General features: G+C 39.1%; 1 protein-coding gene across 2 annotated transcripts in view; it reads left to right on the top strand.

The window, feature by feature from the left end:
- CSMD1 (CUB and Sushi multiple domains 1) overlaps positions 1-16612 on the top strand; it is a 2064317-nt gene that overhangs the window by 994096 nt on the left and 1053609 nt on the right. For both annotated transcript variants that reach the window (XM_059882319.1, XM_024986326.2), the window contains exon 4: positions 2582-2776. In XM_059882319.1, the coding sequence (XP_059738302.1) occupies positions 2582-2776 (195 nt within the window). The remainder of the gene's footprint in view (positions 1-2581; positions 2777-16612) is intronic.

The following is a 16612-nucleotide window of genomic DNA, read 5'->3' as shown; positions in this document are numbered from 1 at the left end:
TTGGCTCCATGGGGTCCGATGGATGGAAGCCTGCCACAAGAGGAAAGAGCCATGCCCAGGGCTCCTTTCAGCGTTCTTTCACGTTGACAAGTGTCTGCACCAGGTGCCCCTTCCCACCTCCCTAGTAGGAATGCCATTCTTGAAGCATCTGCAAGAGGGTGCACATGACTTCAAGGAATGATTAAAGCAAACTAAATGGAGAGTCCAAGTCAGCTCAGTAACATTTACTAAATACTTAATGTGTCCTCATTGCTCCGGGAGACACCAGAGACATTTGGTATCTTCAGGGAAACTGGCTCAAAAATTAGTTCAAATGAAATTGGCAGAAATGACAACAGAGTTGAATTTATTTATTTTAAATTAGTTTTTCCCAGCCACTGGATTTTCACATCTTGGCATTGTCTGCATGCCTGAGTTGTATATCTTGGTGTAGACCTATTATAATTTGTGTCCATTTTTCACAATTTAAGATATTTTTGTAATGTTTTAATGAAACGACTGATGCTTTTGTAACATTATGGGCATGTTTTCATTTCTGTGTTTGTTTGCAACTAGAAGTAAATGTTTTAAATCATCCTTAATAATTTCTATTCACTCATTGACACTATTCACATTAAAATGTTAATACTTTTTTCCTAAAATAAGATCGATTGAAATAAAAATTCTCATTCTGAACAAATGCCAAAAGCATTCATATTAGTATATCTCCCCAAACCCCCTTTCCTTTTCTCTCTCCATTTGTGATACAGTTTCAGCCAGCCCAGGTCTCACGACTGTCTCTGATTGTAACAACCCTAAGTTAGGCTGGCTGACAGATATCCCAGGGCATAAAATAAAGTGATTCTCCAAGATAGAATTGGAAATTTTCTGCCTTTGAAAGTCATAGACAAATTCCAAAAAGTTAAAATTGTTTTTAAACAACATTTTAAAAATAGACTTATTGCCTTTGGGATAGTGAATGCAGGCTTAAAAACAGAATTTCTTTTTTATAAAAGACAACAAAGATGGTTATAGATTATACTGAATTATTTTCTATTACGTTATCAAACAGTTTTTTGAAGGCTATTTTCAGAAATTATTTTCTAAAAACTAGAGGTGTGCAAACTTTGACTACATAAGTAATAATTTCACAAGCATGTTAATAACATTAAACATTTAAACTATGGCATTTGTTTTGTAAGTGTTTCTAAATAGCTTAGTTCATATGTATTTAAATTATATAAAAATAAACTTAATCTTTGAAATAAATGAAATTTCGTCCCCATTTACTGGGAAAGATCTGTTTATCTCTCAGCCTACAAACAAAGAAAAAAGAAAAACTTCTCTGTATTTTATATATATATATATATATATATATATATATTGCAAAGTATGCTCCTATACTAATGCAAAAAAAAAAAAAAGGATACAGAAGTAGAACAGTTTTGTTCATTTGGAAGTATTTTTTTATTTGTAAATCATTTCTTTTTTAAATAGTAGGATCCTTTGCTTATTTGAATTCTACATCATAGCAGCTAATTTACAGATGATATGCTAAATATAACCAGAAATATGGCAACAATAGCCAACAATTCTCCACTTTGTCTATTCAGTCAAGTTCAAAATTTCGTTCTATGAGTATGAAACAGCATCATGTCCATGTGGTTGGAAAGCAGCTGAACTAAACAGAGAGTGCTGTCAGTGGGAACAGTGAGAAGGCCAGGCAAGACCGGAACCAGGGCTGCCTTGTTGAAACACAGATGAAGACAGTGCCTGCTTTGTCAGAGCCTACACCTGAAACTTTGTTGTCAGTCAGTTGCTCTAAATGCATAGAGCCTTACAGATGGCCGGGAATATAATAGCAGTACAATGTTTATGAAAGTCTGATAGATTAGCAAATGAGATTTTTAATTTATTCTTTAATTCAGTTATTTATCCATCAAACACTGATTGAACATTTATTACTGGTGTGTGTCAGGCAGTGCTGGTCTCGGGGAATAAGGAAAAATATAGCATGCATATCCATTCATGTGCTTCTGTTAACGATTTTTTCAGCTATCTATATTCTGCTATATTATCTAATTGCTAATTCTATAGGATTGTAGAATCTCATTATTAGGAAAATAATCTAGGCATCATATAGAAAATTGAATCTAAGCAGAACTGTATTTTTTCCTCTTAACAAAATCCATTTAATTATATATCATATATATGTGTGTGTGTGTATGTGTGTGTGTATATATCTATATCTATCTATCTATATATATATGGAGAGAGAAGGAAATGACAACCCACTCCAGTATTCTTGCCTGGAGAATCCCATGGACAGAGGCATCTGATGGACTATAGTCCATCGGGTTGCACAGAATTAGATACAACTGAGTGTGCATGCATACACATATATTTTTACAGGAGAACAAAATTGTAGATTTTATACAACATGAATCCATTTCGCTACTTGCATTTTAGGCAAAATTAAGATAGCTAGATTTGATAACTTAAGTAATTCAAATGAGGTCTATGTTTTGTGATATAGACTGATGTCAGTAGAAAATCTTCCTTTAACTTATGTTTCTTTCTCTTTTGTTTTTCTTCCCAATAGTTTTACCCAGCCACACATGTGGAAATCCTGGGGAAATCCTGAAGGGAGTCCTCCACGGGACACGATTCAACATAGGAGACAAGATCCGATATAGCTGTCTCTCTGGCTACGTCTTGGAGGGCCACGCCATCCTGACCTGCATCGTCAGCCCTGGGAACGGGGCCTCCTGGGACTTCCCAGCCCCATTCTGCAGAGGTAAGTGCCTGGGTGGGGAGGGCGTGATGTGCTCCCACCTGGATTGAACAAGTGACTTTGGAAATGATGTTGGGAAAATTTCCACTTAGCAAAAGCAAGATACGGCATGCTGGGTCTTTCCATGTCAGTTTGTTCTGTTCCCAATAGCGATATTATAAGTTACCTAAGAAACCACATTGTTGTTCATTCGCTAAGCCAGGTTCGACTCTCTGCGACCACGTGGACTGCAGCATGTCAGGCTTCCCTGTCCTACACTGTCTCCTAGAGTTTGCTCAAACTTATGTCCATTGGGTCGGTGATATCATCCAAATGTCTCACCTCTGTCACCTCCTTCTCTTCCTGCCCTCAATCTTTCCCAGCATCACCATCTATTCCAGTGAGTTGGTTCTTTGCATCAGGTGACCAAGTATTGGAGCTGCAGCACCAGTCCTTCCATTGAATATTTAGGGTTGATTTTCTTTAGGATTGACTGGTTGGATCTAACTTGCTGTCCAAGGGACTCTCAGGAGTCTTCTCCAACACCACAGTTCAAAAGCATCAATTCTCTGGCGCTCAGCCTTCTTTATGGTCCAGCTCTCACACCTGTACATGACTATTGGAAAAGTCATAACTTTGACTATACGGATCTTTGTCAGCAAAGTGAGATCTTTGCTTTTTAATAAGCTGTCTAGGTTTGTCATAGCTTTCCTTCTAAGGAGCAAGTGTCTTTTAATTTCATGGCTGCAGTCACTGTCTGGAGTGATTTTGAATCCCCCCAAAATAAAATTTGTCACTGATTCCATGAAGTGATGGTATCAGATGCCATGATGCCATTTAGTGTTTTGAATGTTGAGTTTTAGGCCAGACTTTTTACTCTCCTTTTTTGCCCTCATCAAGAAAACATGATGACTGGACCCTATAAAGTCAGTAACAAATACAGATGCATTCTTTAAATACCAAGTTTTCTTCATCCTATTTCCGAAATTCTGTGGAATTCTGCACATTTTAATTACTTCTCATAGCAGTCTAAGATTTAGTATACATTTTTTTTTTTTGGTCTTCTTTGAAGTTTCTTTCTTTTTTTTTTTTAATCTTTTTTCTCATTAAGAATGGCAGATGTTCCTTGATAATTAAATTATATCACAGAAAGGCTCTTTCAAAACTCTTATTTGGAGACAGACCATAGAGGAATGCTCTAGTCCAAGTGTTCCTCTTCATGGTTTGGTACAAGGTTGGACTCAGTTTCTTTTTAGAAACCTTTTTCAGCCTTTTCTGTGATGTTATTTTCGTGATCCAGTAACTTCAGGAAAGAACATACTTTCACTCTTAGGTTTTGACTTTTCTAAGAAAAACTCACCTTATGATGTCAAAAATAATAGTGTAGCTTACATTTGTGTGTGTGCTCAGTTGTGTGACTCTTTGCAACCCCATGGACAGCAGCCCACCTAACTTAACATTTATTGATTTCTTAATGTAATTCAGAAAGTTTTTGGAGTGTTTTACCTGAATCATATCACTAAATTCTCATAAGACCTCAGTGAAATAATGAATGTTCATGCTCATTTCACAGATGAAGAAGCACGATTTTAATTTTCCAAAGTTTCCAAAGATAGTACATGATGAGTTAAAACTCAAATTCATGACTGCCTTTTCAAAATTGAAGTGTGTTTGATATAAAATATTATGTTAGTTTCCAGTGTACAGCAAAGGGATTCAGTTATATCTATTTGTATATATTATACATTTTTATTCTTTTTCCATTATAGTTTATTACAAGAACCATGTCTGACTTTTTTTTTTTAATTTTATTTTTTAACTTTACAATATTGTATTGGTTTTGCCGTATATCGACATGAATCCACCACAGGTATACATGTGTTCCCCATCCTGAACCCTCCTCCCTCCTCCCTCCCCATAACATCCCTCTGGGTTGTCCCAGTGCACCAGCCCCAAGCATCCAGTATTGTGCATCGAAACTGGATGGCAACTCGTTTTATATATGATATTATACATGTTTCAATGCCCTTCTCCCAAATCATCCCACCCTCTCCCTCTCCCACGGAGTCCAAAAGACTGTTCTATGCATCAGTGTCTCTTTTGCTCTCTCATATACAGGATTATTGTTACCATCTTTCTAAATTCCATATATATGCATTAGTATACTGTATTGGTGTTTTTCTTTCTGGCTTACTTCACTCTGTATAATAGGCTCCAGTTTCATCCACCTCATTAGAACTGATTCAAATGTATTCTTTTTAATGGCTGAGTAATATTCCATTGTGCATATGTACCACAGCTTTCTTATCCATTTATCTGCTGATGGACATCTAGGTTGCTTCCATGTCCTGGCTATTATAAACAGTGCTGCAATGAACACTGGGGTACATGTGTCTCTTTCAATTCTGGTTTCCTCAGTGTATATGCCCAGCAGTGGGATTGCTGGGTCATAAGGCAGTTCTATTTCCAGTTTTTTAAGGAATCTCCACACTGTTCTCCATAGTGGCTGTACTAGTTTGCATTCCCACCAACAGTGTAAGAGGGCTCCCTGCTCTCCACACCCTCTCCAGCATTTATTGCTTGTAGACTTTTGGATCGCAGCCATTCTGACTGGTGTGAAATGTTCCCTCATAGTGGTTTTGATCTGACTTTTTAATCCATATATGTAAGCAGGCAGATTCACAGCCTTAAGTCATCATATCAAAGTGTATCGTTTCCATCAGTATGTTTGTGTTTTAGTGTATGCTATATAATGAATACTTTTGTCTGTTTTAATTAACTTATTTATTTTAATTGGAGGATAATTTCTTTACAATATTGTGGTGGTCTTTGCCATACATTGACACAAATCACCCATGGGTGCACACGTGTCCCCCAATCCTGAACCCCCCTCCCCACCCCATCCTTCTGGGTTGTCCCAGAGCACCAACATTGAGTGCTCTGCTTCATGCATTGAACTTGGACTGGTCAACTATTTTACATATGGTAATATACATGTTTCTATGTTATTCTCTCAAATCATCCCACCCTTGCCATCTCCCACATAATCCAAAAGTCTGTTCTTTGTATCTGTGTCTCTTTTGCTGCCTTACATATAGGATCATTGTTACCATCCTTCTAAATTCCATATATATATGCATTAATATATATGTATTAATACATATTAATACTAATACATATTAATATATGTATATTAATACACATATTAATATGTATTAATGTAGTATTAATTTTAATATTAATATTAGTATTAATATTAATACTAATACATATTAATATAATATGTATTAGTGTTTCTCTTTCTGACTTACTTCACTCTGTATAATAGGCTCCAGTTTCATCTTCTGCTCTATAACTGACTCAAATGCATTCTTTTTTATAGCTGAGTGATATTCCATAATGAATACTTTTCTATTTTTTTCATTATATGGGTAAGGTGTGGCAAGCTCATGAGATGTTTCTGATGTTAATTGTCCTAGGAATAGCATATTGGGGCTTCCCTGGTGGCTCTACAGTAAAGAGTCTGCCTGCAAATGCAGGAGATGGGGGTTTGACCCCTGAGTGGGGAAGATCCCCTGGAGAAGGAAATAACCCATTCCAGTGTTCTTGCCTGGATAATCCCATGGACAGAGGAGCCTGGAGGGCTACAGTCCATAAGGTCACAAAGAGTTGGATAGAACCGAGCAACTAAACAAGTGTCAAGCTACTACTGCTGCTGCTATTACTGCTAATGATACTGGTATTATTACTACTGCTGTCACAGTAACTACAGCTGCTTAACTGGTGCATGGTGCTTACTTATTATGAGCGAGGCATTCCTCTTTCCTGTTTAAGCTTCATGGTAGGTATTTTATTAAAGAATCATCTTACAAATAAGGCACCTAAGCGTTAGATGGGAAAATAACTTGTTCAAGATATTCCATCTCAGAGTGGTTGGGATTCAGATACACCATGTTCAAACCACCACTGTGCCCTAGAGAAATTCCTATCATGGGCATCTTATACCTCATCCATCGTTCTTCCTGAAATGCTCATTTCTTTGCATGTTCCTCGGGTCTGTTATCTCTCACGTCTTTTTTCCCATACTGCTATTATTTTCTATCCTTTGTTGTCAAAAGGATGATGCCCTTAAAATCCAGAATCTCCACCCTCGTCTTTTCATTGATTTCCCTCGACTCGGTGACCCCATTTGAGGACACTGCCATGTGGGTCTCCTAAATGTACACTTTCTTCCTTCTGTCTCCCCTTGTGCCTCTGAAATTCCCATTAACTCTGTGAAACATTAGAATCACTGTTCTCCCCTGCTCACCACTCTTCCTCCATTAAACTTTCATGCATCACCATTCCCTCTCCAACTTTCCCTTTCCAGGCATTGTCTTTCCTTCTCACCCAGACCTCCTTCACGTTGGTTAAATGACTCCATGTCTAGAATGTCTACCTCCACCCTACATTCTCCTCCTTAATTCCACTTCCCACCCCCAACACACACACACACACACACACACACACACACACACACACACACTTCATCATCACCCATTCCTCTTTCAGTCAGACCACCTCAGTGATTCAGTAAGAGGTTGCACTTAGTTCAACCTCTTCAAAGAGCTGCCCCGATGCCACCTTCCCTTGTCTTAACTGACTTGTCCACTTTCATCTCTTAGAATTCCATTTGTTCAGTCATTCAGTCATGTCTGATTCTTTGCAACCCCTTGGACTGCAGCACGCCAGACTTCCCTGTCCTTCACTGTCTCCTGGAATTTGCTTTTTAGTGTCAGAGACATGGATGTTATGCTTTTTTCTTCATCACACGATGCTTTGCTTGGGTTGACTCCCCCAAGGCCAGTTGTGTGCATCTCCCAAGACCTGTGTTCCTCTCACCCCGCTTGCCATCCCCCCAGGGTGACACAGGAAACCAGCAAATGCTACCGAGCAAGGTTTCTTCCCAAAGAGTCCCTTACCAGTTCACCACTAGAAATCCAAACATTCACTTTTTCCTGTTACAAAGTTTTCCCTTTCATCTCCCTTAGAGCCATAAACCTTACTTAGTTGTCAAGTTCACACTTGAGTCCAAATTTTAGTCAGTTTTTAAAAAAAAAAAAAATACTGAAACATTACAACCCATTTTTTAATTGCTGTAAGAAAACACAAGTCCTTTGTCTTTAGCATTTGTTTCATTGGTATTTTATATTTTAATCTATATCTTGAGAGTATTTCCTCAATGAGTTTTTAACCTGTCAGGAGATCATTTATAGTCATAAAAACTGTGACTGTATCTTGGCTTTCTCTGTGCCTTAAAAGTTACCCTTATCCATAGCCACTTGCCCTTAATGCTGTATTTAACCCCCCATCCCAACATCTAGTTGATAAATAGAAATGTGCTAGGCATCTGATGAGGAGTTATTATAAACAAGAAAATGAAATAGTAAATGTAACAGCAATTATGCCAGTTTCCATTTTCCTAACATCTCCCAAGCATTTCCTTCTTAATTGGAGGGTCTTTACTAATTTCACAACTTGTAAACCTCAGAAAGTTAAAGTTGATATAACTTTCAGCTCATAATCTTTTCCTATCTTGTCATCAATTTATTAAATCCCAACTCTATCACAGTGCTTTTTAAATGATCAATCTCTTCTGTATCATAGATTATTAAATTAATGCTTAAATTTTGCTTTTCTAGATGCTTGGGGTCATAACATTTCAATGGGAATTAAGTTTGACATAATTATTTTATGAAACAAATCTGAAAGATACAACACAGTTTGTCATTGATGTTGGATAACTGTATCTTAAAAAAAAAATCAATGATCTGATTCTTATAAATGTTTAGATGTGGCATATCTGGAAGAGATTAATTTCAGCAATGTGGACTTAGATAATTTTCAAAAATAAAATTAATGTAATTTCTGCTTCCCCAACATTCTGGTTATTTTGTTCCAGAAATTGCTTGAGGAGTCTTCTTAATAGTGCTACAACAGTACCACCGAATCTCTGCAGTGAGCATTTGCTAGTGTTGAAAAATTTACATTATAGCTCCAAGTGGCAGCATTTACCTGAACAATGGCACTTAAATGTGTGTACCTTTTCTAGAGTCACATAGTGCTCTTTGGAGAAAAAGGATATAACCATGTATTTAGTAAAGTGAATGCATGATGAAGTGGGAGGCCAGCCAGATCTACTTAAAGCCTATCCCCTTCAACAGGAGAGCAGCATCAAGCTGACTTCTTTCAAGGATGAGGACTTGGACCTTCTCCTTCTCCATCTTCTTCATTTATCCTTGAGTTTGCACCTAAATCTAATCTAATCTTAAACTAAATCTAATCTAACCTAATCTTTTCTAATCTCCCCTCATTATTGGTTGTTGTCCCAATTGTCTCTTCTAGTCTTTACAAAGATGTCCTTTTTCTGTTTGTGCAGTTATGTATATTTAGACGAGAAACAAAAGGGTTTGAAAAGAAAAAAAAAAAAGAAAAACTACATACATTCAATAATGCATATTCTCATCTCAGGCAGGGGCTCGCGACTGTTCAACTTGACATGCCTACCCAAGAAAAACTCCAGGTCCTCAGCATTTAGAGGCTCCACTGGTGGCTCAGATGGTAAAGAATCTGCCTGAAATGTGGGAGACCCAGGTTCAATCCATGGGTTGGGAAGATCCTCTGGAGAAGGAAATACCAATCCACTCCAGTATTCTTGCCTGGAGAATTCCACAAACAGATGGGCCTGGTCCATGGAATCACAAAGAGTCAGACACAACTAAGTGACTAACACTTTCTTTCTTTAGTATTTAGGTCAGCGTGGTTTGCTAGAAATATAACGTGATCCAAAAGTGAGAGCCAACTATGTAATCAAAATTTCCTAATAACTACATTGATAAAGTAAAAAAAAAAAAAAAAAAAAATCTGCTGTGTTTAATTTTAAAAATGTACTTTTTTAACCCAACATAGCCCAATTATGATCATTTCAATATGTAATCAATATAAAATATTAATGAAGTAGTTTGCACATTTTTTCCATACTAGTCTTCAAAACCTGGCATGTAATTCAGTTACGACATTTCTCAAGGTTGATAGAACCACATTTCAGGTTCTCGTTAGCTATGTATGCTAGTATCTCCTGTTTCAGAGGGCTTGGACACAGCAAGCAGAGGAATTTTAGTTTTCTTTTTTTCCTTCCACAGCAGTTGCTAATGTATGCAGAGTCCTGGTGCTTTGCCTACATTTTACTCATGATGTAGGTTTCAGTAGACAGCGGTAAGTTTCATGACAAGGACTCACAAGAAAATGGGTCTGAAATATACGAATCTACGCCATTGTCTAATCCCATGGGTGGAGGAGCCTGGTAGGCTGCAGTCCATGGGGTCGCTAAGAGTCAGACACGACTGAGCAACTTCACTTTGACTTTTCACTTTCATGCATTGGAGGAGGAAATGGCAACCCACTCCAGTGTTCTTGCCTGGAGAATCCCATGAACAGGGGAGCCTGGTGGGCTGCTGTCTATGGGGTCGCACAGAGTCGTACACGACTGAAGTGACTTAGCAGCAGCAGCAGCAGCACGCCATTGTCTGATTGGAATTCTTCCTTTTAGCTTCTTCGCAGTTACTGAGACAGACTTGAGCTGAATAGCAGCAGACAGGAGAAGTCTATTTTCACAATTACTTTTAAGGCAGAAGATAAGGGTGAGCCTAGTTCTGCATTAATCCAAACAGATTTCTCAAAAAGAACCTCGTTTCAGACGCTGTCTTATTTTGGGAAGAAATGGCACTGGGATCTAATGAACGAAGATTATGGAAAACTTTGAAGGAGAGACTGATTAGCTAGTGGAGTAAGCAGAGAATTGAAAACAGTTTCATGCATGTGTGGCTCAAGATATATAAAGAATACAATTAAGAGAACTCTAGGGAGAAAACAAACTATTAATAGGTTCAGTTCTGAAAGATAGTTGTTACAATCTATGTTACTGTAAGTACATTGGATTCCTGTACCACGTGTCTTTCCCATCTGTAAACTACTACATATACTTCAGTAAGATATTCACACAACAGCCTAGCTCCAGAGACCACATACCCAGTCTCTACACAGTAATGTCAATAGACAAGCAAAGATTTTGGAATGATATTCTCAGCATTAGTATGAAGATGAAATGGCGTATGCAAAACAGCCTGCAAAGTCTTTAAACTGTAAAGAAGGTAAATGGAACATAGGTGATATAGCATGAAGTTTATGGGCTGTGTGGTGTTATTTTCTCTCTGTCCTCAGTTTTCCTCCCTGTATAATAGTTTCTATTTCCTAGGTCTGTTGGAAAGGTGAAATGAAATACTCCATATAAAATCCTTAAAGAGACATCAACACAGTGAAATTCTATATGTATTAGCTGTTGCAATTACCATCTCGATCTTCTCCCCCTTCCAATCTTGAAAGCAAATTCAGATTTCAGATTTCAGTGATTGGAGACAAATCACAAGAAAAAAAAATTGAAAGTAAATTCATATAAATTATATGATGCTGCTGCTGCTGCTAAGTCGCTTCAGTCATGTCCAACTCTGTGCGACCCCATAGACGGCAGCCCACTAGGCTCCTCTGTCCCCGGGATTCTCCAGGCAAGAATACTGGAGTGGGTTGCCATTTCCTTCTCCAATGCATGAAAGTGAAAAGTGAAAGTGAAGTCGCTTAGTCGTGCCTGACTCTTAGCGACCCCATGGACTGCAGCCTACCAGGCTCCTCCATCCATGGGATTTTCCAGGCAAGAGTACTGGAGTGGGGTGCCATTGCCTTCTCCAAATTGTCTTAATGCTACTGGCTCCTAAGCAAATGTTTTTTATGCTTTATTGGAGTTCTTTAGAATAAAAAAGAGAGACTACCAGGCTCATTTAAGAAGAAAAAATGAATAGAGATTCAGAAAAGGAGTGAGCACCTACTGAAGGGTGAGTCTATGTCAGAACAGGCCATTGTGTTCACATGTAACTATGTGGATTGCAATAATGAGACAAAAATCACATATCCAGCATGTATGGAGATATATACGAGTATATAAATAGCATGATGGTATCGAAAATATAGGTGTAGTAATAGTCAGATGGAGATTATATCTAGATTCATTTTTCTTAAGGGTCTAATAAATCAGGTTCAAAGTATTTTTAATAAGGTTTGACATAAAACAGCAAAGTTCTATAAAGCAATTATCCTTCAATAAAAAATTAATTAAAAAAAAAGAAGACAAGTCGCTTCAGTCATGTCTGACTTTCTGTGACCCCATGGACTGTAAGCCACTAGGCTTCTATATCCATGGGATTCTCCAAGCAAGAATACTTGAGTGGTTGCCATGCTCTCCTCCAAGGGATCTTCTCAACCCAGGGATGGAACCCATGTCTCCTCCATCTCCTGCATTGACAGGTGGGCTATTTACCACTAGTGCCACCTGGGAAGCCCCAGAGGAATACATAGGTTAGTATCAATTATCAAATGATAAGACATTTCTGCTTGGTCATTCAAAATGTAGATTTTTAAGAAAAAGATGTGATAACAATTAAACCTATATCAGTAATCGAACATCAGGTATCATTCAAATGCTTTACAAATATCTTGTATTTAATGTTCACCAGGACCCCGGCTTCCCTGGTTTCTCATATGGTAAAGAATCTGTCAGCAATGCAGGAGAACTGGGTTCAATCCCTGGGTCAGGATGATCCCCTGGAGAAGGGAATGGCAACCCTCTCCAGTATTCTTGCCTGGAGAATCCCACGGACAGAGAAGCCTGGAGGGTACAGTCCATGGGATCACAAACAGTCAGACATGACTGAGCTACTAACATTTTCACTTTCTTTCATATCCCTGCAAGTTAGGTGTCCTCCTTGGTCTTGTTTTTCATGCAAAGAGTTTCGGGCACAGAGGCATGAGGTCACATAGTGGTAAGTGGGAGAGGCTGAACTGTGACCTGGGATCTTATTCTATCAGTCCCTACAATGCTCGGCCTGTTCCCTTTCAATTTAAAAGAAAGAATAAAAATAGGTTTCTTTAAAGAAGAGACCTATGCTTTCATTGGAGCACAAATTTTTGAAATGGGATTGAGCAAACAGATATTTTCCTCCTGACAAATTATTCCCCGATCCCCGAGGAGCCTGGGAAGGGGAGAGGAGAACGTGGTCCCTGCTCCGGGGAAAGCCGTGTGCCACCCGGTTTTCTCCTCAGGGGAGGGACGTTGCTCGGCCCCGCACCCTCCCGCTTCTCCGCCTGCTCCTTGTGCGGTGCGGGTGGAGGTGTCTGGCCGGACTGCAGGCCCCCCTCGGGGATTACGAGCCTCAGAGGAGAAGCACAAAGGCAGGCCAACAGCAGCAGGGAGACGTGACCGCCCGTCCCCGTGTTGTGGTGGACGCTGCGGCTGTGGCGGCTTTCTGTGAGCTCTGTGGGGTGACACCAGCCACAGCCTTGGGGCTCTCAGATGAACTCGATGTATCAGCGCAGCTCACGGGAGCCTCACGCCCACAGAGGGATGCTTGGCTGGAGGACCTTTCTCATATTTTACTCTGAAGGCTAGATGTGATTGGCTACAGCTGTTTCTTTATAGAGTTGGTCAGTCTTGGAGAAAAGGAGGTGGGTGGGCAGGGGTCTGCTCCCAGCCAGATAGTCCTCCTTTTGGAAAAGGCTCTCTTTGCATTCGGTTGATCCTCTCTCCCCTCTCTCCACTGCAGCCCTAAATCCCCCCTACCCCCAACTTGTCCTCCCAGGAACCCTTGTTTAGGGGCAGAAAGGTGAGGCCTAGAGGATGCTGCTGGGCACGGGGATCCCAGTACCTGCAGCCAGGGGTTCTCTGGCTCCAGGTGAAGTGGACTTAGACACTTGAGGCAGGAAATGAACCACCTGACCCTTGGCTGGTTGATCATCCTTCCCTCCTTATTTTCCATTTTCAGCCAGCAGAGTCTTTTTTCGCCCACTAAGAATTATTTCAAGAAAAGCCACAGGGAAGTGTAGGCATGGCTCAGCATTTTATTTAGATCACACACCTCTGTGGCAGGTTTGTGTTAGGAACTTGGCGTGCATTAGTTGATCTTATCCTGTCCGGAAGTGTTCAAGTTTAATATTAATCCTCAGAACTTGCAGGTAAGGAACCTAAGCCTGTGTGATGTGAGGCATGCTGTCCAGAGCTGCAGAGACGGTGGGTGCAAAGGCAGGTCTCACACAGCGCCTCCTGCTTGGGGCAGTTAAGGACAGGTGTGTTTGCTTTTTCTATTTCACTCTGTTGAGAAGCATGACCTGCAAACCACTGAAAAATAGCTGTAAACGAATTATTAGCAGAGTCTATAGCTATTTACTCACTGAGGCTGTCACCTTGTCTCTCTGTCTCAACACATGCATTTAAGATAAATATTCACTGAAAAGTGTCAAAACCCATTGTCACTGTTGCGTGATAGTTTGAAAGAGTACAGGATGTGGCAGCTGTTTTGCTTGTTTTAGAGAGTTGACGGATTTTATCCGTTTCAGGACAGTTGTATTTCCTTGGAACAATTAATGATAGCAAGCAGAGATGCCATGAAATAAAGTGCCAGGAGAAGTCTTAGCAATACCCTTAATAAAACATGCTAAATAATGGATGCCATGTTTCATGTAAAGTTGCCTAAAGCTGCAAATTTCTTTAATTGGTAAGCCTTACATAATGTGACTGGAAACGACAACATGTCACTTGCCAGTGCCTTATGAAATGTCACTCAAGGTTTTTAATTGCAGACATCGTGCCACTGATGGGGAAGAGAAACTCTGGGAGAAGATACAGCCGGAGGGAGGCAGGGAGGGAGAGGAGTCATGCTTTTTCGTGGGTGTCAAACTCTGTGATATTTAAAACACAGCTGTGTTTTTATCAGTTATGTTACAGAGGTAATATTGTAAAAATGAATCTTAAATGATTAATCATGTCAGGACCAAGCATTGCAAAATAAGGTTGAATGGGATAGTCTTCATTTAAGAAACACAGCTCTGTATTAAGTGTGGACAGCTTTGGGGAGTTTAGTTTTCAGCACTTATCTATATATACCAGGTAATAAACAACCCTAAGTCTCACCAATTGTTTTTAAATGTTGAAAATATATGTCAGTGGTATTATAGTAAATCTGGTGTGCATGCTTTGCATTTCACAAGGCTACAGGGCTTTCTGATAAGCACTTTTTTGTAATATTATCTCTCTGAATGCAATCTAACATTTTAAAGCATAATCGTAAGTGCCTGTATACCAGTTATTTTGAGGCCCAAGTTGCAGTATTTTTCCAAGACTTTTTCTCATGTAAATACCATCTTAGGTTGTAGGACTGAAGCTGTCTAGTGACCAAATTAATACTTCCCAAGGAAATGCCATTCCTTGTGATGGGCAGTGATGGAAGTGTTTGCTAGCAAGGACCCTGTTTTCTTACTAGCTAAGACATCCTGGACAAGCTGTGTGCAAAGCCTCTGCCTGTGAATCTGTTGAATTGGATTCATGCTCCTTTTTTTTTTTTTTTAAGTTTAATAGCATTGATTCACAATGTTGTGTTAGTTTCAGGTGTACAACAAAGTGATTCAGTGTGGAATATGTGCATATATGTGTGTGTACGTGTGTATCTAGATTAATACAATTAATGCTTTAAATCTCATGGGACTGGTAAAGAGTAAATGAGATGCTGGAAGTACTCAGTATCAATAATGGCCATTATTATTGAAATCATTATTGCTGACAAGCTAGAATGGAACAAAGGTGGAAACCAAAGGAAAGCAGTTCATCCTCTGAAACTCTCAGAGGCTAAAATCGTAGAACATAGTACATTTTGGTTTTATTTTTAAGATTGGTATTAAGTGATAAACATTTCAGTTTTAATTGACAGCATTTTCTTCTCAATATCCTCAATATTATACAAATTAATAGTTCTCTTTTTCCCCATAATTGAGCATAATGAGTGTTTCCAGTATTTGCTTCTACACATAATGCTATAATTAGTGTCTCTGTATATATAGCATTGCCTTTGTTTCTTCTGTTTAATTATTTCCTAAGGAAAGAATTCTTGGGATGTTATTTATGCTTTGCAAACTTGCTGAGCAAATTTCCATGCCACACATATTTTTACTACAATTACTCTTGGATTTGATGTTCGCATTTCCTTTTAATTTGCTGAGGATTTAATAGCATGAAAATGATGCCCCAAAGTTAGTTTTTTTTTTTTTTTATTTCCAGTAGACTATGCCTGCTGTCTATTTGTGTTTGTTCATTTAAGAAACATTTATGCAGGACAGACAAGATGTCAGATATATTTAACAGTCAGGTCAGTAGACTCTTTCTGTCAAGGGCAATAAAGTAAATGTTTCATGTATTTCAAGCCATATGGTCTGTGTTTCAGCTACTGTAGTCAGTAATTTTAGAGCAGAAGTCTCCAGTGACTACCTAAACAAACAGGCATGAGTGTTTCTACATGCATCCTGGGGTCTATTTACAATAATAGATACCAGGCTGCATGCGGCCCATAAGCTGTAGTCTGCTTACATAAATTCTTCGCTGGGGCTACAAAGTGAACAAAACAAGAAAAGCCCCAACTGCCATATCTTCGTGGGGAGAAGTGAAAGTCACTCAGTCGTGTCCAAATCTTTGTGACCCCATGGACTAGAATTCTCCAGGCCAGAATACTGGAGTGGGTAGCCTTTCCCTTCTCCAGGGGATCTTCCCAACCCAGGGATTGAGCCCAGGTCTCCTGCATTTCAGGTAGATCTTTAACAGCTGAGCCACAAGGGAAGCCCTCATGGGTAGAGGTCGACCACATAAATCAAAACAAAAATGAGTAAAAACAAATCAATATGTCATATACCCAATTGTAATAATTGTTTACTTAAGTGTTGACAGACGCATTC

Source organism: Bos taurus, chromosome 27 (genome assembly GCF_002263795.3).
Source record: "Bos taurus isolate L1 Dominette 01449 registration number 42190680 breed Hereford chromosome 27, ARS-UCD2.0, whole genome shotgun sequence".
Classification (NCBI taxonomy): domain Eukaryota; kingdom Metazoa; phylum Chordata; class Mammalia; order Artiodactyla; family Bovidae; genus Bos; species Bos taurus.
The sequence above is the reverse complement of the archived record's forward strand: the minus strand, read 5'-3'. Positions and strand labels throughout refer to the sequence as shown.